The sequence below is a fragment of the Mustela putorius genome, unplaced genomic scaffold, assembly GCF_011764305.1.
Source record: "Mustela putorius furo isolate JIRA1106 unplaced genomic scaffold, ASM1176430v1.1 tig00537350_pilon_pilon_pilon, whole genome shotgun sequence".
In the NCBI taxonomy this organism is placed as follows: domain Eukaryota; kingdom Metazoa; phylum Chordata; class Mammalia; order Carnivora; family Mustelidae; genus Mustela; species Mustela putorius.
The window spans coordinates 15,110,296-15,131,769 of record NW_025422471.1 but is presented as its reverse complement, the minus strand read 5'-3'; the positions used below and the strand labels follow the sequence as shown (position 1 = coordinate 15,131,769).

Below are 21,474 nucleotides of genomic sequence, written 5' to 3'. Positions count from 1 at the left end.
TCTATACATACATACCTACAATAAAGTTTAATTTATAAATTAGGTTCAATAAGAGATAAAGAATTGTTAATAACAAAAAAGAACAATTAAAATGACATACTGTAACATAAGTTAAATGAATGTGTTTTCTGTCAGAAGATATCTTATTATTCTATAGTTATCCTACGTGATTAGATGAAATGAGATGAATGTCCCAGGCACTGTGATACAGTATTAGGTTACTACTGACCTTCTGTTGGTATGTCAGAAGGAGAACCATCTGCTTCCAGACCATGGTTGACAGCAGGTAATAAAAACCATGGAAAGGAAAACCCAGGATGGTAGGCTGGGAGAGGGGGATGGCGGGTAACTACTGTACTAAAAAACCAAATGCCTAATTAAAAAATGAGGAAAAAACATGAACAGATAGTTCTCCAAAAAAAAATGTAAAAATGACTCTTAAACAGGACTGCTTTTAAAATGCTTCTGAAACCTGCCTCAACCCTGGTTTTTACTGTGGATATTTTACTGCCTTAAATTCTACCAACTGGGTTAAAGTTCAGACCACTTTTATATTCACCTAACATCAAAGGTTACATTTTTACCTTTCTACTTTCACATTTCCTATCACTTGAATTTACTATCCTATTTTCTGTGTAGTTTGTGATAGAAGTTCTGCAATCTCCATACAATGAATGCCATTACAAAGAACTCTTTCAGGCAGAACAAGGCCAAGAAATATATTAACGAGTATGTCAGAAGGTTGGTCTATTTGAGATTATATACGTAAAAGCAGAAAATAAGTTTTTAGTCAGGAAAGTTTTGTGGACAAAGTGAATCTCAGTCTAGTCTTTAAAGCAATAAGTGATAGTATCACAGAATCTTCAAGGTCATTTTGTATAATCTCTCACCAACATATACACCAGTTTATTAGAGTGTAAGCTCCTTAATAGCAGAAATCATATCTTAGTCATATCTAATAAATGTTACAGGCATTAAATAGCATTTCAGAAAGACCAATATGGAAAATATATATATGATGGAATGTGATGAACTGGGGAAGAAAAGAGATTTTGTTCAACTCTCTCCTCTTATTCCCAATCACCAAGCATGATACCACTGATAGATACAGTATGGAAGATGTAAATCATATGAAGGTAAAAAACAAAAATCAGCAAATGGTTTGATTAAAATTAGGAGCATCAACTAGGTTTTTACAATGACCCAGACCAGATATAACGAACCTTTAAATTACAGCGGTTATCGGGTGCCTGGGTGGCTCAGTCAGTGAAGTGTCTGTCTTCAGCTCAGGTCATGATCCCAGAGTCCTGGGATAGAGCCCACATTGGGCATCCTGCTCAGTGGGGAGCTTACTTCTTCCTTTCCCTCCCTGTACTGCTCCAAGGACCCTGGGATCATGACCTGAGCTAAAGATAGCCACTTAACCAACTGAGCCACCCAGGTGCCCCAAATATTTCTCATTTTTAATTAGTGAGAATGATGAAATAAATCTGACCTTAAACAACCATATATTCCAGAACAGAAAACTATTAGAACTGCAGAGATGTAGTGAGGTTACAAAGTCCATCATGGCTGAAGACTCAAACAGCCATATGGATCAGTGATTCAAGTAGCCTTAATGCTTTTATTAATGTATCAAAATAATAACTTGACCAAAAAGATGGTTTCAGTCTAAATTCACTGCCCCAGGCCCTGATTATCTTGATAACTAGAACTGGGAAAAGTCATTTAGGAAATAGTTCTTTTTTTTTTTTTTAAACATCTTGTTTATTTATTTGACAGAGATCACAAGAAGGTAGAGAGGCAGGCAGAGAGAGGAGGAAGCAGGCTCCTTGCTGAGCAGAGAGCCCGATGCAGGGCTCATCGTGACCTGAGCCGAGGGCAGAGGCTTTAACCCACTGAGCCACCCAGGTGCCCCTAGGAAATAGCTCTTAAGCACCCAAGAAAGGTGAAACATTAGGGCAACTTAGGTTTCAACCTTTCCATATCAATTAACTTGAGGCCATGAAGAGCAAGACAGTTATTTGCCTTTAAGTCTCTAGAAGAACAATCATTTCGGACCATGGAGCTGAATGTGAAGAAGCTCATTAAGCACCCATCTTAAAATAACTGCTACGCCTAATTGACCAATTACAACCAACTACAGTTCCCAAGATTACCAAAAGAGCAGAAAATTCCATGCCCTCATACTTCCTTAGTTTACCCAATAAATGCTGCCCCTCACCACAGCCTAGTTGCAGATAGTCTCTGCTCTGCTGTCCTGCCCACTGCTCTGCCTTAGGTGAATTCTTTTAGAGCCTGTGCTGCTGGCCCCCAACCAATCTGAACACCCCAAATTTGGTGGCCCTGCCAATCGACTGGAGTGCCCACATTATCTAATGACCTTCCTATTTTTTGGTCTCTTGACTGTTTACATTTTAGTGATAGCTAAACATTTGAGATAGACTTAAGGACACTCAAATAATTTAAAGGTATTAGTTTTATTTTTACACAAAACATAAAATTCACATTTTAAGCACTTAAACAAACCATCACTGAACAATTTACAAATGAGGAAATCAGGGTTCAAACAACTAAGATCAAAGTTATAGACTTGTCCAAAACCCAGACCCTTAATTTCCAACCTAATGTTTTTTCCACTAAATCAATTCAGTGCATTTGATTAACACTTGATGAGCAACGAATTTGATGATCATTAGATCACTCACACACAATAGGGAGAAATAACACAGTTCCTGCCACCAATAAGCAGCCAGGGAACCAGGAGAGTAAATGCATCATTATGATACAAAGTGATAGGCACAAGATTCTGAGAACACAGCAAAATGAGAAAGAGAGAGAGAGAGAAATTAAGGGGAAGAAAAAGCTGTGAAAGGACATTTTGGAAGGTAAAGCCCAAGTCAAAACCCAATGAACTCAGTCTGGTGAGCCATCAAAACAAAAGAATTTAATCTGAAGGCTATAGAAAACCCACTAAAGGTAGTATCATCAGATCGTTATTTAAGAAAAATCGCTCTGAATAGCATGTCAAGAATGGATGAGGGATAAGCCAGCAGCACTAGGACAGCTAAGATCAGGAAAGGAAGAGCTGTACTAAAGGCAGTAGCAGTACTATGGGTATAGTGTCTTTTACTTCTGTGCTAAGAGCTATATATCATGTGACAAATGAGTTAGGGTCTAACTCAATGCTAAAAATCATGTAAGTCCAACTCATATTACTATAGAAATTATTTATATCTATATATAATAAAAGCAAACAAAAATTTAATTTACAAGTACAGGCTGTCTGCCTAACATACGTCCAATATCCTGCTGGCTGTTATCAGCAACTTGGCAGAGCAATTTTTTGTTTCACTATTATATCCCAAATACTTAGCAAAATGACACTTAGAATAGTTCAAGGCATGTAACAGGGCATTTGATATTTGTTGAATGACTGAATGAAAGGGATCACTACAGAAGAATCAGTCTTAACAGAACTTAAAATCCAAGATTATCATACTAGATAACAAAAATTATGTCAAGAAAATATTACAGAATAAAATTGCATAGTACTATGAACAAAAGTAATAAAAATTGAAAAAACTGAATATGAAAGTTTCTAACAGATGAAACCTAACATGAAAACGGAAATCAGAGATGAAGAATAAAAGAAAGGGAATTCCAGGTTAAATAACAAACAGGAACACAGGGTAACTGTGGGACAGTGAAAATCCTAGCTCAACCGAAGCAAACTTGAGTATCATATGGCAAAGAACTGTGAGCAATATGATGAAAACAAAATTTTACATTGCTGAGTCTTTATAATCACGAGAGCATATTTAGCTGAGATGTTTAAAAAGATCACCTTGGAACACTTTTAAGCAGAGGTATGAGGATAAAATAATGCAAATAACATAAGAAAAAAAGAGATATAGCAATACATTCATCAATTAAAGAGAAAACCTAAGATTAAGGCAGAAGTAGTTGAAACTAGGAAAAAAAAAAGATAAAAGTATGTCAAAAGAAAACCAATCAGATTAACTTTGAGTGTGACTGAACATGAAGGAAAACAACGGTAGAATAAATATGAGGAATATCTCAAAGATTATTTCAGGATGTTTTAGTCAGAGTGACTGACAGACTCCTACACCCACTGGGCAGGAAAACTGTAGACTGAAGGAAACTCAAGTGGACTAACAAGTCTTAAGTAGGTCTCCCAAGGACAGCAACCTGGCTTGGTCCTCAGCTTCAGAAAACAAAGGAATACATGCTTTGCTGGTATAATCTATATGAAACTGACTAACAATAATCAGGTTGTAACAATTTTATCAACTAATTTACAGTGAAACAAACTATCAAGGAAATCAGAAGTTCAAGTTCATTAAGCGTTCCACTGGATCACTGTCTTAATGATCCTTTGGAAGTCAAATTATAAGGAGGCTGCTTGGTGAGTAATAATTTACTTTTATTTTTATTTAAAGACTTCATTTATTTACTTAGCAAACCCATGAGTGTTAAGTAGGGGAAGGGCATGGTGGGGGGCAGCAGGAAGGGAGAAAGAATCCCAAGCAGACTGCACTGAACACAAAAGCCCCAGCCTTGATCCCATGACCCCGATATCATGACCCAAGATGGAATCAAGAGTTGGACACTCAGCCAACTGAGCTGCCAGGCTCCTCAAGGTGAGTAATGAATGATTTAGACCAAAGGGTAGCACTGAGGGATAGCAGTCAGGCAGTGTTAAAGTTTAAATATACAGAATAGCTAGAATGTGAAATAATCTCAACCCTTAATAGTTAGTTCTGGATAAATACATTCAATTCTGGCCTTCGAAACTTCTAGATTTTCAATTGATAAAGCTGCATTCCGATTTACTCTTTCCTTAAACAAAAACCTATCTAAAAGTTAGTCTATCTTTTGGTATGTAAATAGCACTGCTTTAGCTACAGTCTGATCTATCTTAGGTCTTGGAACCAATCCATATCGAAGTTCAAGGTGAATAAACAACTCTTTCACCGTATCTTTCATAATTTTATCAAACTCTTAAAGTGTAAGCTACTCCTAACTGCTACCTACAAATTATGTGTGATAAAGGTATGGTAGAGGTCAATGCCTGTGTTACGGGAGCACTCCAAGAAAAGCAGTGATTAAATCTAAATGGGAGCGTGGGGAAGCTGGTTTACAGAGGTGACATATGAACTAGTCTTACAAGGTTAAAGATGTATCCCACTCTCACAGAGAAGTTAAAAAAAAAAAAAAGTTCAGATATACCCACCTATACAAAGAAAGTAAATGGCATGATCCCAAATAATGAGCAATTCCATATGCTGTAGACTTTGATATGTATTGCACACAATGGACTTTTCTGCAGGTATTTAGAAGTAAGTCCATGATCTCAAGGCTAGAATGAACCAAGTCAAATATATTTTAGAAAGCCAAATGCCACTATGGTCTAAAATTAAAGCGAAAAGTTAAAAGTAACTGGAAGGAAAGAGGTAAATTAGAAGTCCTTTGAAATAGTCCAACACTGTAAGAGCCTAAACTAAAACAGCTTAAAAAACAAGAGCAAAACCAGGGGTGCCTGGCTGGCTCAGTCAGTAAGCTCAGTGATTGTGCAACTCCTGCACACACTGTTGTGAGTTTAAGGCCCACGTTATACACTGACCTTACTAAAAAGGGAAAAAAAAAAAAAAAAGCAAAAGCAAAACCAAAAAATAAAGATTTTTAGAGAAAAAAGGGAATTAGACATAAGATTAATAATTATCTCTGCAAAGACAGTATCATCAGTAAGTAAGGCTAAAACTTAAGTGATTATGTAGGGATAAAATGGAAAAAATGAACATAATTATTTTCTGAAGAAACTGAGAAGAGGAAAATCTAATGGATATGAGAATAACTGACATACAAAAATATATAAAAAATATATCTTCATAATGGGGAAAATATACATGCTTAAGGCAAAAGGGAAGGAACAAATGTTGGGGGGTGGTGGTGAATATTCTAGAAAGAAGTGTGTGGGAATTTAATCACGTAAGAATCAGAAAAAGATGAGACCAAAGGTGTAAGCTGAAAAAACTTTGAGACCTTGTTCTACTAAAGAGAAACACAAATAGATACAGAGTTGTATTAAGTTTAAAAACTGAGTGGACAAAGTTTGAGAGACCTTGAAGAATAACCACACCAAGGTTAGGATCTTGACAATGTGACCGGGAGATCTAGAAACTCAGGGAACAAAGGTCTGATAAACTTATACATGTTGATGACTGACAGACCCAAGCTGATTTTTAAAATATTACTCCTAATAGGGTCTTTGATAGGACTGAGGACTGTCTAGATTTAATCGAGATGGGAAATCCTTCCAATGCAGCTAAAAACAGCATAAAACAATCATGAGCAGGCAAGGAAAATCTTGCCCATAGGCCATTTTTAGAATCTCAGGGTTCATCACGTGGTCTACTCCAGCCTTTATCTGGTTTTTTTAATATAGCTCCAGCCCTTATAGATAGTAAACAGGTCTGGATATAAAAAAAGGAAAACTTTGCAAAATAAATAAAATGAAAATAACAGGGTGCCTGGGTGGCTCAGTCATTGGGCATCTGCCTTCGTTCGGCTCAGGTGGTGATTGGGATGGAGCCCTGCCTGGGGCTTCCCGCTCTGCTTCTCCCTCTGCCTCTCCCCCTGCTTGTACTCCCTCTCACTGTGTCTCTGTCAAATAAAGAAATAAAATCTCAAAAAAAAAAAAAATGAAAATAACAAAAGGTTATTTAGCGCCAGCAAAGAATTAGGATAAGGTTACTTACTGATTTAATATAAATTTATTAACTGAATTATGTGAAATCATACTTAATTGTTTTGACCTACAAAACAGCAATTTCATATATTTCAAAAGAGAGAAGGTGAAATGAGAGAAAGAAAACTGTAAAACACAATTATCAACAGCTCTGATCTGAATTCAAGCACATAGGTTTTCACATTTAATTGCTTACAGAATTTGTTTGGTGTGCTAGCATCACGTTTCACAGCACAAAATATGTTTTTTTAATTCTTAAAGTAAAAAGTATGAGCAGAAATTTTTGCCATTTTCCAACTCAGAATAAGAAATTTAATGTACTTTAAGGTCAAAAATCAAAAACCCTTAATAAAATGCCTTGGTAGTCCTAAATATCTTAATTAGACATACATGGTAGAAGAATGCATGAATTTGACCTAACTATATTCAAAAACAACAGCTCTAGACTTCTAACGCATTCCTTAGGGATGCCAGGATGGCTCAGCTGGTTAGGCGACTGCCTTCGGCTCAAGTCATGATCCCTGAGTCTCAAAATCAAGTCCCTCATGAGCCTTCCAGCTCCGTGGGGAGTCTGCTTCTCCCTCTGACCTCCCCTCCCATGCTCTCTTTCAAATAAATAAAAACTTTAAAAATAAATAAATAAAACCGTTCCTTGGAATTTGATTAAATTTAGAAATAAAACTTAAGACATGTTCTGATATAAATTGATAAGGCCAAAGTGGAAGACCAATAACAAACAGGACAAAAATAAATTATTTTTTCCACAAGAATAGAGTGCATTTTAATAAATTATAACTCATTAACCATTTCAACATATTAGTGTTGAAATTAACCGTTATTTATTTTAAAAGAGAATTTTCCTGTTACAGTAGGTTGAGTGAATGATACAGTATCTCATATAAAGTAATACTAGCCAAAAATTAAAACATTGATGAAGAATGAAATATTTTTAAAGATGTTAGCAAGCCACTTCACCTCTTTCTAACACGTGCGTGTTTCATTGTAGTACTGATGAGTAACAAATAAAAGGTTCAATGGAAGAAAAGATCTTTAAACCTGATACTTTTCCTTAACTGTATTTTTTGACATTGGAGAAAATATCCTTACAGATCTATATCCAAAGCTCTTAGTCAAAATTAATAAATTTATATTTGACATTTATAAGTCATCTACTTCAGACCAATTCCCAACACCTCTTCAACATTCACTGCATTTATAAAACTTTCCTTGTTAAAAAAACATATGCACAACTCTGAGCAGCTTTTATCATGCTCAACCATCACCAACAATTTGAGGGTCTCTCCCCCATTGAAAATGTATTCATCTCATTTCTAAAGTCCTAAACCCACTCCCCAGAGAGTACCTAACATGACAGGCTTTCGAGTTACGCTGATGAAATAAAAAGATAAAGCATAAATTTGCCCACTGTCCTTCACTACATTAAAGTTCCTAGTATGTGCCAACCACTGAACTTCAGCATAAAGAAGAAAATTATTCACTTTAAGATCAACAGACAATATACTGCATCTCAGAGAAACAGGTTTATCTATTTCTTCAAGATAATCTTCTCAATTTACTGCAATAAGTACGCCTTGGAAATACTTGCTTTTAAACAAACTAAAAATTACAACTTTGGTAAGTACACAAATATTCATCAAATAATTTAAAATAAAAATTTCAGCTTAGCGCTAAATTTTAAGCCATATACAAAAGCCAAGAAAATTTAATGTGCACTAATGGTAACTATCAGAAACATGCACTTATCGCAAATATTTTAATGTACTGAATAATTAAACATACTAGAATCAAAGTAATTCTCTGACACAAACAGCAGTTAGACAAGTATTCTCTGGGACTCATTCCTTATCTACAGAATGACAAGTGTTGGCAAATGATCTCCAAAATCTTCAAAGATCTTATTGTTGATGACTGCAATATTTTAATTAAAAACATAATGGATTGTTGGCATTCACAAATTTACCATTTCTAAACCACCTACAAAGCCTGTGAGGTGTAGTTACTGCTGACAGGACTAATTATCCCTTCTTCATAAGGATTAAATGAACTAACATTTATAGAAGTGAAAGTAAATCAGGGCTACAAGTTGATATGAAAGAGTATACCCAGCCCACTTCCCAGCATTCTCCCCTCAATGGTGGTGCATAGGAATTTCTCACAGAGATCTGTGAATACCAATAGTCCTATTGTTTTAATTTGAAATTTTTTAAAAGTTTATCTCAGATACTTGGCCAATTCTCTCTTATTAAATGATTCACTCTCTTCATAATCTGTAATTTTCTTTTATCAAGAGAACTAGGATGACTTTAAATACTTCTGCTACAATTGAGAAGCTCTCTATCAAAACCAAGAATAAGCACTCAAATAATAGTTAAAATCAAGTTACAAAATCGTGTTAGTCTTAAAGAACTAATGTTTCAGTTACTGTTATAATTTAACATTATAATGAATGTTACCCAAGTTCTCTTATCTGTCCCTCCTGATTAGAGAACACATTTAGGTGGTACCTGGGTGGCTCAGTCGTTAACTGCCTTCGGCTCAGGTCATGATCCCAGGGTCCTGGGATCGAGCCCCCCATCAGGCTCTCTGCTCTGCAGGGAGCCTGCTTCTTCCTCTCCCTACCACTCTGGCTACTTGTGCTCTTACTCTGTCTGTCAAATAAATAAATAAAATCTTAAAAAAAAAAAAAAAACACATTTAGTTTGCAACTTATTTGTATTCTATTAGCATCTGACCTACCCAACCAACTAAGCTGTCTAGTAAATGATACAGTGAGGCTTCTTTGTCCTCATGTTAATTAATCTAATAGGGGAAGGGAGGAAAGAGACAGTTAAGCATGAATTAAAATGTATTTTTAACTATTAATAAAAGCAAAACTTTTCAGGAAAAAAAGTTATGGCTTCTTTTTTGAGCAAGACTGTATTCAGAAACAAATGATTCTAGTCATAAAAACACTCATACCTGAATACCTAAACCATAAAGAAACATTTTTAGTCAGTCATTTATACTGATCATAAAAATGACCAAAATCTTCTGAAATGATAAAAATATTTAATAAACATTCAACTTAGAGGAATTATGATGGAGCAGAATCCTCCAATGTGACAGACATTTTCTTTTAGGAAAAAAAGGAAAGTGTGGCATTGCTTTTCTAAGTACATTATTGTATTTGGGAAACAGTGGCAATCAAGAGGTAAAAGATAACAAAACTCAGCTAAGTTCTATGTAAAGGGCAGACATAGATAACTACATAAAAAAATAAGCAATCAGATTAGTATTTCAAAAGGCTTCTACTACTTAGCACAGAGATAAAAAGTGTTACGTTTATTTAAAAAAGTAAAGCAGCCATAGCCTTGCATAGTCTTACAGTGCCTTACTTGTGACATTAATTAATGGCAGTCTATAATCAAATATTTATAATACAGAGCACAACAGCTTGTTCAAGTTCCTTCTTCGTAAGTAAGTTCTGGTGGAGAAAGTCTCCCTTTCCTCTCTCCAAGGTCCCTTAATATTTTCCATCTCACTTTTTCTTCACAATCCAAACCTCTCTACTTCAAAGAATTTATTGCAGAGACTCATCAATATCACCTAGAGCCTCTACTTTTTTCCCTAAAAGATCTTTATGATAAACAGTTTATGGTCAGCTGCAAGTAACACAGGAAGGTGACTTTTAAAACTCTCCTAGCAGTAAAAACCTTTATCATGTGTGCTGAATATATGGGAGGGAAAGTAAGGTAACCTACAATACATTCTTTTTCACAACTCAGGGATAATACTAAGTTCTAGTTGCAAACAGGCAGTCCAAATGAAAGGAAAAGGAGCCCTCAGAAAAAGAAATGGGCTAACTGTGAGACAGGCTTGCAACAAGTGTGACACACTAAATACTTACAATGTAAGAAATTCCAATTCATCCCCAATTCTCGAAATACTCCTCACCTGATCAGTGTTACTAGAAGTTCATTCCTAAGCACAATGGAAACTAATACAGTATGAGAAGAAATGCTTTAACTGGATGCAGTTAAGGTGGAGGGAATGTGAATGACTGAATCTTTATTATGACTACAGCAGTGTCAGTCATGTTTGGCACCTGAGTCAGGCTAAACTTTAGTGCCATGAAGGTCAGCAACAATTTCTCTAATACTATATGAGATGTAGTATTAGTTATCAACTAGGTTGGGAAAGATTTTCTAGAAATGTAAGAGCATATTATTTCTATAGGAAAATGTTTCAGAAATTAATCCTCTCCTAAGTTAAAACCTATCAAATATAAACAAAAAGACTGGCACAACAGTATAATGGCCAAACCACCTGGGTTCAAGTCAAATTCCACCACCACTAGCTGGATGATTTTGGAAGTGTTACTCCAATCCTGCTATGCCTCTATTTCTAAACCTGTAGAATAGAGGTTTAAAAAAAAAGTAGGTAAACAAGTGGTGGTTAAAGAAATCCAAGATTAAATACGTCATGAAGATTCAAATAAGTTAATGTAAGTAGAGTAGATAAATACTAACACCTAAGTAAAAGTCACTATTACTGTTATTGAAGAAAAGTAAACTTCAATTTATCCACCTAACTTCTACTTACCCTTAAAAGACTTAATCCAATCAATCCTCTGTGAAACTCGAAACTCCAAACTGAATATACCCTCCTATCTTCCCTTCATTGAACTAAATCTACATCAACAACATTCAGTTTCACATATTCACAATCACAGAACTTAAGTCATACCACCAAGGCCATCTAACTCTAATTCAAGCACACTTTCCATGCCATAGATTTATTGTACTTTCTCTAGTCATTTTTAAAAATACGTATGCCTTGGGGCACCTGGGTGGCTCAGTTGGTAAAGTGTGTGCCTCTGATTTCGGATCGCAATCCCAGGGCCCTACAATCAAGGCCTGCATCAGACTCCCTGCTCCGTGCAGAGTCTGCTTCTCCCTCTCCCTCTGACCCTCAACCCTGCTTGTGCTCTCATGTGCTCTCTGTCAGATGAACAAATTTTTTTTTTAAATCGTAAAAAAAAAAAAAAAATACAGGTGTATGAGCAGATAGGTTTTTCATATTACGTAAAGATTTTTTAAAAATAAATAAAACTTTATCATAGGACATTAAGATCCTGAGTCTCCATATCAAAGTATCAAAAGCTGAAATGATTTCAGGTTATTCTAAATCTTTTCTTTATGGGCCAAACACAAAAGATATTTTATCTACCTTAACAATGGAATTACTAAGTCTGTTTTATATAACTGAAAGACATGAATACAAAATCAGGGTATTTTGAGTGAATCAGTCGTATTCTCTCAAGAACTACAGGTTAGCTTAAAAGACTAAACACAGGTGGCACAGTGTCAACCTGGGTGGCTCAGGTGGTTAAGCACCCAACTCTTGATTTCTTCATGATGATCCAGCCCGAGTCAACCTTCACCCTCAGCCTGGAGTCAGCTTGAGAATCTCTCTCTTCCTCTGCCCCTCCCTGCCCTACTCTCTCTCATCTCTTTAAAATAATTAAAAAAAAAAAATAGGTGGCATAAATCAATCTACTAAATATCACCTACTACCAGAGCCTTTTAAAAAAAATATTCTCCTGTTCATTCTTTGGAAAAATGATTAATGTTTAACTTTACTTAAAGAATTACAGGGTGCCTGGGTGGCTCAGTTGGTTAAGCAACTGCCTTCGGCTCAGGTCATGATCCTGGAGTTCCTGGATTGAGTCCCGCATCAGGCTCCTGGCTTGGCAAGGAGTCTGCTTCTCCCTCTGACCCTCCCTCTTCTCATGCTCTCTCTCTTTCTCTCTCAAATAAATAAAATCTTAAAAAAACAAAGAAAGAAAGAAAGAAAGAATTACACAGCTACAGACAATACAAGCTTTGTGGCCAGTATTACAGGATTTTTTTAGGGCACAGTTCATAAATATGTACTCACAGATACCAGGCATATATGACTCTCATATTTGTTCCAATGTCACCTCTTCGTTAAGGCTTTCCCTGAATGCCCTATCTAAAATAACCAACCTAATCATTTTCTATCCCTTACCCTACTTTATCTATCTTTGTTGCATTTATCACCACCAACACATATTATGTCTCATTTGATTATCATCAGAATCTCCCAGTAAGGCATAAGCTCCACAAAGGCAGGATTGTCTCTGTTTAATAAACAGTTATATCCCTGTTGCCAAGAATATAGATATAGCTGACATACAGACAATGCTTAATAAATAATGAATGATTGACTGAATAATATTTTTGAGACAAAAGCATGACTTTTAAATGTTGGGTGAACAAAAAGTATTATCATTCCAATCAAAACCAAGAGAATGTTCCTTTTACCAGAACTTCAAAGATTTTTCCCCCCTAACTCAAGGGCAGGTGGTGATACATAAAGAGTAGAAAGAATTTACAGACAAGTTTATTTCTTCAAAGCTTCTTGGCAACAAGTTGTGTTCATGCTTGATTTACTAAACATGGGCAAAACCACAGCACAATATTAAGAAGATTAAAAAAAAAAATCACTCTTAGAAATGAATACTTTCAAATATCTTCTGATTTTCTAAAATCAACTAAACTTCCCTTTATGCTTTTACTCCAGGCCAAACAAAAGAACTAAATTACTTAAAAAGTGGACCATAGTCCAGAGTATAAGCTAGTATTTAAAAATTAATCTTGAATCCACCAAATGCTAACCAAAAGAATAGGGTCTACTTCTTTATTTATTATTCTTTTTTTTCTTTCTTTCTTTTTTTTTTTGAAAAGAAAGTGAGAAAGGGCTAGTGGAAGGAAGAGGGAGAGCCTTAGTTCTTAAGATTTATGTGGGTTAGATCTCACAACCACTGAGATCATGACCTGAGCAAAAATCAAGAGCTGACACTTACCCAACAAAGCCACCCAGGCACCCTGAACAGTCTCTATTATTTGAGCTAAGCTTCTTTAGGATAGAAGCAGTGGAGAGAAGTCACAGGAAAAGTCAGAGAACTGAGAAGAAACACACATCTCTGCCACTGTACCGCTAACTGATAAAAATCCTGAAAATTTATCCCTCAATATACACATGTCCATTCACCAAGCAAAATGACATTCTGGTCATAAAACACACCTTAACAAATTTAAAATAACAGAAATCACACAACATCTGCCTTCAGATCACAATGCAATTAAACTCGAAATCAGCAACAGAAAGTAACTGGAAAATCCCCAAACATGTCAAGACTAAATAACACATTTTAAAATAACACAAGGTTCAAAAAGGAAAACTCAAGACAACTTCAAAATATTTTTAATTACATGAAAACACAACTGATCAAAATTTATGAGATGCAGCATAAGCAGCGCTTAAATGGAAATTTATAGCACTGAATGCAAATGTTAGGAAAGACGATCTAAAATCGAACACCAAGTTCCACCTTAGGAAACCAAAAAAAAAAAAACCAAAAAAAAAAAAAAAAAAAAAACCCACAACAGATTAAATCCAAAGCAAGCAGAAAGAAAAGAAATAATAAATAGAGCAGGAATCAATAAAATTGGAAAAAAATCAATACAGAAAAATCGATGAAACCAAAAACTGGTTCTCTGAGATCAATAAAATCAATAAGCCTCTATCCAGGCTAAATGAGAAAATGGAAAGGACACAAATTACTAGTATCAGAAATGAAAGGTGTCATCACTACAGACCCTGTGGACATTAAAAGACTAATAAAGGAGCACTATGAATAACTCTGCCCACAGATTTTATTTTACTTTTTAGAGATTTTATTTATCTGAGAGAGAAAGAGCATACACATACACATACAGCAGAGGAATGGGCAGAAGGAGAGGCAGAAACAAAATCCCGGCTGAGCAGGGAGCCCAACTTGGGGTTCAATCCCTGGACCTCAAGATCATGACCTAAGCCAAAGGCACTCTCTCTCTCTCTCTCTCTCAAATAAATAAATAAATAAAATCTCTTAAAATAAATAAGTATGGGGTGCCTGGGTGGCTCAGTCGTTAAGCTTCTGCCTTTGGCTCAGGTCATGATCCCAGAGTCTTGGGATCCAGCCCTGCATCAGGCTCCCTGCTCTGCAGAAAGCCTGCTTCTCCCTCTCCTGCTCCCCCTGCTTGTGTTCCCTCTCTCACTATCTCTCTCTCTGTCAAATAAGTAAATAAAATCTTTACAAAGAAAATAAATAAGTAAAATCAAGGTGTCCCAAGGCTTCACTCTCCATTCTGGAGTAGTATTTAAGACAGTACTGAAATACATGCCCAAACAGATCTACAAAGATCCCAAAGATTCCTACATAATGTATTTTTAAAAAAGAAAGTAAAGAAAAGATGACAAAACAAAAGAAACTTGAAAAATCAAAAGCCGGAGGGGGAAGGGGAGGTGGATCCTGGTGGCTCAGTCAGTTAGGCATCTGCCTTCCGCTCAGGTCACAATCACAGGGTCCTGGGATGGAGCCCCACATTAGGCTCCTTGCTCACCAGGGAGCCTACTTCTACCTCTCCCTCTGCCTAAGGCTCCCACTGCTTGTGCTTTCTCTCTGTCAAATAAATAAAATCTTAAAGAAAAATCAAAAGGATAAAGAAAATTGTGAAAATCAGGCTACATTTTATTTAATCAGAAACATATACCTATTCTGAAAAATGTCCTGAAGTCAGAGAATCAGAAATGTGAGAGTCAGTAGGTGTTTTAATCCCCATTGCTCTTATGCAGGAGGAAACTGGAACTCTTACCAAGTTGAGTGATTCTGTCAAATTCATGTAACTAAGAATGGGCAGAATCTGGATCTTCTGAGTTCAAGTACTACATGCTTTGCATATCATTAGGCCCAAGCACTGCAAAGGTTCTTAATTTAACCAAGCTGTATTCAAAATAAATTCAACCCCTCACTTCATTTAATAGTTAAACACTTTTCTTTGAGGTATTCCAAGCACTGACCAAACATGCATAAACAGATATCATCAATTTCATGACTGGGAACACTAAAGTGGAGTTAATACAGAAATGTGAGCAATACCAGAACGGAGTCAACTACTGGGCTGGTAGCTGGTGACATTCTCCAGATGACATTCTCTTAAGTGACATTTTGAGAAAGAGCATGAGTTTACCTTAACCTAAAACAAAATTATAATTTTGAGATGGCAGGAGATGGGTTCTTCTAGTATTACAGAATATTGGAACAAATTCACACTGAGCTTCTTTGTGACTATCTTAAGGATTTTTATTATACTTTTTAACTTTTCAGACCAAGAAGTAAAAAATTGAGCTTCAATTTAGGAAGTGGAGATCTGAGTTTCAGTCCAGACTATGCCAAACTATTGTTACCTTAGATAAACCAATGCTTATTTCTACACCTCAGATTCTTCTTTATGTAAAATTAGGGAAGTTTGCAGGGGGTGGAGGTGGTTAAGCTAATTGTTTTCTTTCCCTCCTTCTCATTCTACTATTCTGTATCTTTGTCTAATTTCACTGATACAAAAAGAAAAAAAAAACCCTCTTTATGAATACAAAGCATTAGCTATTCACTGAGGTTAAAGACATACACAGTGCCCAAGATTCAAAGGTTACGTTAGCTGGGAGAGCACACCAGAAACCACATTATTTTGAAGTTCTTTTCTTTCACCTTTTCTAAAAAAAATTATTTATTTATTTATTTATTTATAGAGTTTATTTAATTGACACACAGAGAGAGTAGACAGAGAGGCAGGCAGAGAGAGAGGGGAAGCAGGCTCCCTGCTGAGCAAAGAGCCTGATGCAGGGCTGGATCCCAGGACTGTGAGATCATGACCTGAGCCGAACGCAGGGGCTTAACCCACTGAGCCACCCAGGAGCCCTATTTTTATTTATTTATTAGAGAGAGAGAGAGCACAAGCAGAAGGAGAGGCAGAGGGAGAAGCAGGTTCCCCGAAAAGCAGGGGAAGCCCGATATGGGACTTGCAATCCCAGGACTCCGGGATCATGACCTGATTTGAAGGCAGTGGCTTAACCAACCGAGCCACCCAGGCATCTCTTTCACATTGTTTCTAAAAGTTATTCAAAAGTCCAACATCCAACACTATAAGCTGAATAATGTCAACATTTGGTCCTGAAAAAGCATGGTACACTGAGGCGATTCCAAGACAGAATGCCCTCTGGATGAAAATTTGAAATATTTTATATAGGCAAATAATTAACAGTGTTGAACTTAACCAGAGGCCTGGGATCTTGGAAAACACCAAAGGTTAATACCCACCCCCACACCCCCATGCCCTTTTGTGTTCTGGAAAGGGCTTAATGCAAAGAAACACTGGTCCCCACAGGACTTAGGTAAGACTCAAAGATGCCCTCACTTGTGTACCTTTGACAAAGTCAGAGACAAAGCCCGCAAATTCCCATTTTTTTGTTTCATAAATGACTGGATGAATGACATGTCCCCATAGATTAACCGGAACAAAATATTTGTTACTCAAATTCTGGTTAAGATCCTCTTTCCTGAGGTTCCTGAACTTTGGCCCACCCTCAATCTGAAGCAGCAAAAACTTCTCTGGCCTGAGGATAAAACAATCTGATCTACTGTTAAATGGTACTTCCCTTTCATCTCACTTCCCCACACTAGGTTCTTTCTAGGATTGCTTTACTCCTCCCTAATAAAGAGAAAAACCTTTTTGCCAAATCTTCGAGACTCTTGCTATCTTACGGTTAGGGCATTCTTCCTAGTTCCCCAAGCCCTTGCGATATTCCTTTCCAATAAAATCTCTCCTTACTAAGTCTGAATTTTTCATTTGACACCCTTCCCAATTTCAAATGGGCTGAGTATGAAAGATAAGCTGACTTTCCTTTTCTCTTAGTGACAAGTGTGGATCTTCTACAAAAGAATCCGTTGTGTGCACCCGGAAATGCTAAAGGGATTTCTAAGATCTTAAGTTCTTGGCTACTACCAGGCTGCTAAGAAAAAGGGAGGGGCGGAAATGATCAACCCAGCAAGGTCAACTCTGAGACCACCTGGCGCCACACGCCGTACACAGGGAAAGGGCCACGAACATTCTGGCTACGTACTCCACATTCCTGGGCAGATTTCACGGTTGGGCAGGGCAGATGCCTCTTCCTCAGGGGCCCAGGAACTCCGGGACAGGTAGGGAGTCCTGCCCCGCGGTTCATCCCATTGCTCTCGCCCGCTCCATCCTCAGTTAGGCACCCGACTGGTTACCTTCACAGGGCTAACCTCCTGGCCCCTAGCTTCCCACTGTTACTCCAGCCTTCACAGAAAGACTCACCATGGCGCCAAGGACAGGTCGTGGGCCCGACGCCCTGGAGTCCCCGGGGCCGTCCTGGACCTTCCCTCCCCAACCTGCAGCCAGGAGCCTCTTAAACAACGCGAGGGAAAGAGTTTTCCGGCTCTGACGGAAGTTCTGCCCGCGCGGGACAGGAAGTCCCTCCCCTCTCTTGAACGCTGGCGACCCCACGCCACGCAGAGGTGAGGAGACGCAGGACGTCCTCTAATGCCACTTCCGTGGGTGCTAGGTTAGAAGCTGGGGGCGGTGTTGACCTTGAGAGCGCGCGAGGGAGGCGCAGGCGCAGCTCAGGTAGGTGGGCGGGTGGCGGGCGCGCGGTTGCGGCGCCAGTGAGGATCCTGAGGTAGGTTGGGTGGTTCGGGCCCGAGCGCGTTCTCGCCCTTGGGAGGTGATGGAAGGGCAGGTTGATGAACCGGCTGGGAGCCGACCCGAGAGGATTTAGTGAGGGAGAAAAACCACAGGCCGTGCTCGTGCTGGGACGACAGTGGTTTCTTCAGCGGAGCCACTCCCTTTTTACCTTTTCCTTTTCCAGGCTGACCGTCGTCGGAGACTTTCCGGATCTCCACAGACCTCTCTGTCCCTCTGTCGTCTCCTTCACCTGCTTTAGTGCGTCCTGCAGCCCTCCCCTTACGGCAGTGGAGTTTGATCCTGAGACGTTTCTTCACCGTTCACATATACCAGTGGAAGCCAGAAGAACATCTACCAAGACCAGAGTAACCAGAGAGAGAATTCTGCCTATTTTAAAATACCTTCCAATATGGGTGGTTTCCTTTTATTTATAAAGTATATATATATATGCACATACACACATACGCATGGGAGTTTCACTTTTTTAGTGGATGTTGATACATACACACACACACACGAAATTCCCATGTACCTCTTAAATTTGTGTTGTTGTTTTCCCAAGAGTTGTACCCTTCCACTCTGTGCCTTCTTATTTGGCTGTAAGTCACAGTACTGGAAGCAGGGTTGAAGTGGACATACAGAACACCTTTAACCCAGAAATTAGTCTCACAACTTGGGGGCCCTTGCTTAAGACGTGACTGTATCTACAATTTCATTGATAAGATCTCTTTTTGCCACTGTCTAGTTTTGTCATAAAGCTGGAACTGGGGAGCTAAACTAGGACGCTTGACAAGAGGTTAAGAAGTTTGAGCAGGCAGGGGTGGCTATGGATGTTGGTTCACCCTCCTTGTCAAAGTACCTGGAGAGCCTGACGTCCAGTCTATAAATGGTTGGAAGACCCTTGGAATCACTTCTTAGCCATCCAGAAGCAGCATGCACAGGGCAATTGCTTTGTATTAAAAAGGGGGGCTAGAGACTGAGTTATGAATTGTTTTTACTTTGAATTCTCCTTTGGGGGGAGATGAATAATGTGGCGGACAAGATAGAAGAATTGTAAGTACTAACATTGAAAACAGCTGGAGGTGGGATTGGGGCTGGGAAATAGTTTGTGAAACAGTCCTGCTGAGAATCAATCCAGAACTTCCCTGAGGGTTCTACCTCTGCTGTATAGGGACAACGTTGTAAATAGACATGCCCCAGGGCATCTGCAGATGCTAAGTGTGGTAGAGAGGATTAGAGTCGTTCTGCTTGTGTATCTGTGGGAAGCAGCTGCTATCCTTGAGGAAGAAAAGGTGAAGAAGGAAACTGGCTATCAGTCTGTCAGTGACAACGCATTCTGTGAAGTCTTACTCTTTCATTTCTGACACTTTGGTTCTTACATCCGTCCTAAACCTGGCAGCCTCATTGAGGTTCACAAAGCATCTCCTTCTATGTGACAGTAAGACTGGAATTATTATCAGGATGGAATCTATTCCTGCCAGAGTAAAACCATGAAAGGAAATCACAGTCAGTATTCGTTATCTGCTTATCATTTTTAATAGATCATGGGGTTCTGTGTTCCTTATTAGGTATTTGATAAGTTGATAAATAACCCTTGGTTAATATCCTTTAATATTCCAGTTTCTGTTACAAGGTGAAAAAATCTGTTACAAGGAACATTTTTTAAAGATTAAAATGCATACCATATATGTTTAAAGGCAGCACCTCCCAGTCTTTTTTATCCCACAGAATAATTATAATGTTTTGTATTGTTTACATATATTGAAGTTGAGGGATTTACCTATTTTCATTCCTTAAAGTAGATGAGTCTTAAGAGATTCAAAGAAAAGAGAAAATTATGAAAGGGAATAAAATATGTGCACAATGGAGATTAGCAAGAAATTAAGTAGTCTTGCAAGGGAATCAGAAGTCCAATCTTTGATAACTTCGATAAAAGTGCTAGTTGCTTATTAGGGCTTTGTTTTGAGTTGCAGTTTCCTAAGTGAGAACTGTTATCAAATACTTAAGAACACCAGCAAAAAGTCCTGCTTCAACACCCACACTGACCTGGAACACTTTCAACCATTAACACCTATCACTGTTTCAAAGGCCAGTTCTATATTCTTTGCAAAATCTTTTCCTGATAAACTTCCCTTCTGAGAACTTTCTATTACTTTTGCTTTTCTTTAATAAATATGATTATTATGTGCTTATATGGCCTTTGTAATTTTGCAAACATATATTATTTTCCTAACTGGACACAAATGCCTATAAAGTGGAACCTTCTTTTTGCGTTTGCGTTGAACACCTCCTTTCCCTAAGAAATACCACTTAAATAAATGTTGTGGACAAAATCACTTCAGTTACATTGCTCTTAAAATGTTTTATGGACAAAAACGTTAGTTATAGCAATACTTATAATGGTAAAAAATTAGAAACAATTATTAGCAATTAGAGATTGGTCAAATTCTATCATGTATACTTATTGAAATATTACTTAGCTACTTTTAAAAGTAATTAGTCTTTCTAACGGGAAAAGTTTATTTTCCAACTTAAAAGAGCAGGCTACAAAATTGTAAGCAGTGTGATTGCTTTGATGTGGGAAAAAGAAAAATCCTAGACATAAAGAGTAAAAAAGGAAGTAACCAAATATATCAATCACCAGTCCTAGAATTACCTTCTAAACCTTCCCATAAAGGGGTAATTTAAAATTTTTATTTTATTTAACAATGGATGAAAGGAGCTTCTTTTCTTTCTTTCCCAAAATTATGCTTTGTAACCTCCCTTTAATTCTCATTTTCCTAATTTGGGAATAACAAAACAGATAAAGCTCTTCAGAAGTACGTTGCAACCTCTAATTTTTTTTTAAGATTTTATTTATTTATTTGACAGAGAGAGACACAGCGAGAGAGGGAACACAAGCAGGGGGAGTGGGAGAAGGAGGCTTCCCACTGAGCAGGGAGCCCTACTCAGGGCTCAATCCCAGGACCTTGCGATCATGACCTGAACTGAAGGCAGACACTTAACGACTGAGCCCCCCAGGCGCCTGCAACCTTCTAATTAATTCAGTAGTCTTCCTCTGAAACTTTTCTTTATTTATATATTACCATAATT

The 21,474-nt window shown here is 37.7% G+C and overlaps 1 protein-coding gene and 1 long non-coding RNA gene across 4 annotated transcripts in view; one reads left to right on the top strand and one right to left on the bottom strand.

Moving 5' to 3' along the window:
• The window catches only part of TMEM161B (transmembrane protein 161B), a 67,275-nt gene extending 49,102 nt beyond the window's left edge, over positions 1–18,173 (bottom strand). For 2 of the 3 annotated variants that reach the window (XM_004759115.3, XM_013059779.2), the window contains exon 1: positions 18,016–18,171. In XM_004759115.3, coding sequence (XP_004759172.1) covers positions 18,016–18,018 — 3 coding nt within the window. In that variant the 5' untranslated portion in view covers positions 18,019–18,171. Of the gene's footprint in view, positions 1–18,015 lie in introns of all 3 variants that reach the window. The other variant, XM_004759116.3, reaches the window with a different exon arrangement.
• A 36-nt stretch (positions 18,174–18,209) lies between these two features.
• Positions 18,210–20,717, top strand: LOC101691238. Its single transcript, XR_001180619.2, has 2 exons — positions 18,210–18,324; positions 18,566–20,717. It is a non-coding gene; the product is annotated as an uncharacterized LOC101691238 (long non-coding RNA).
• The last annotated feature ends 757 nt before the right edge of the window (positions 20,718–21,474 follow it).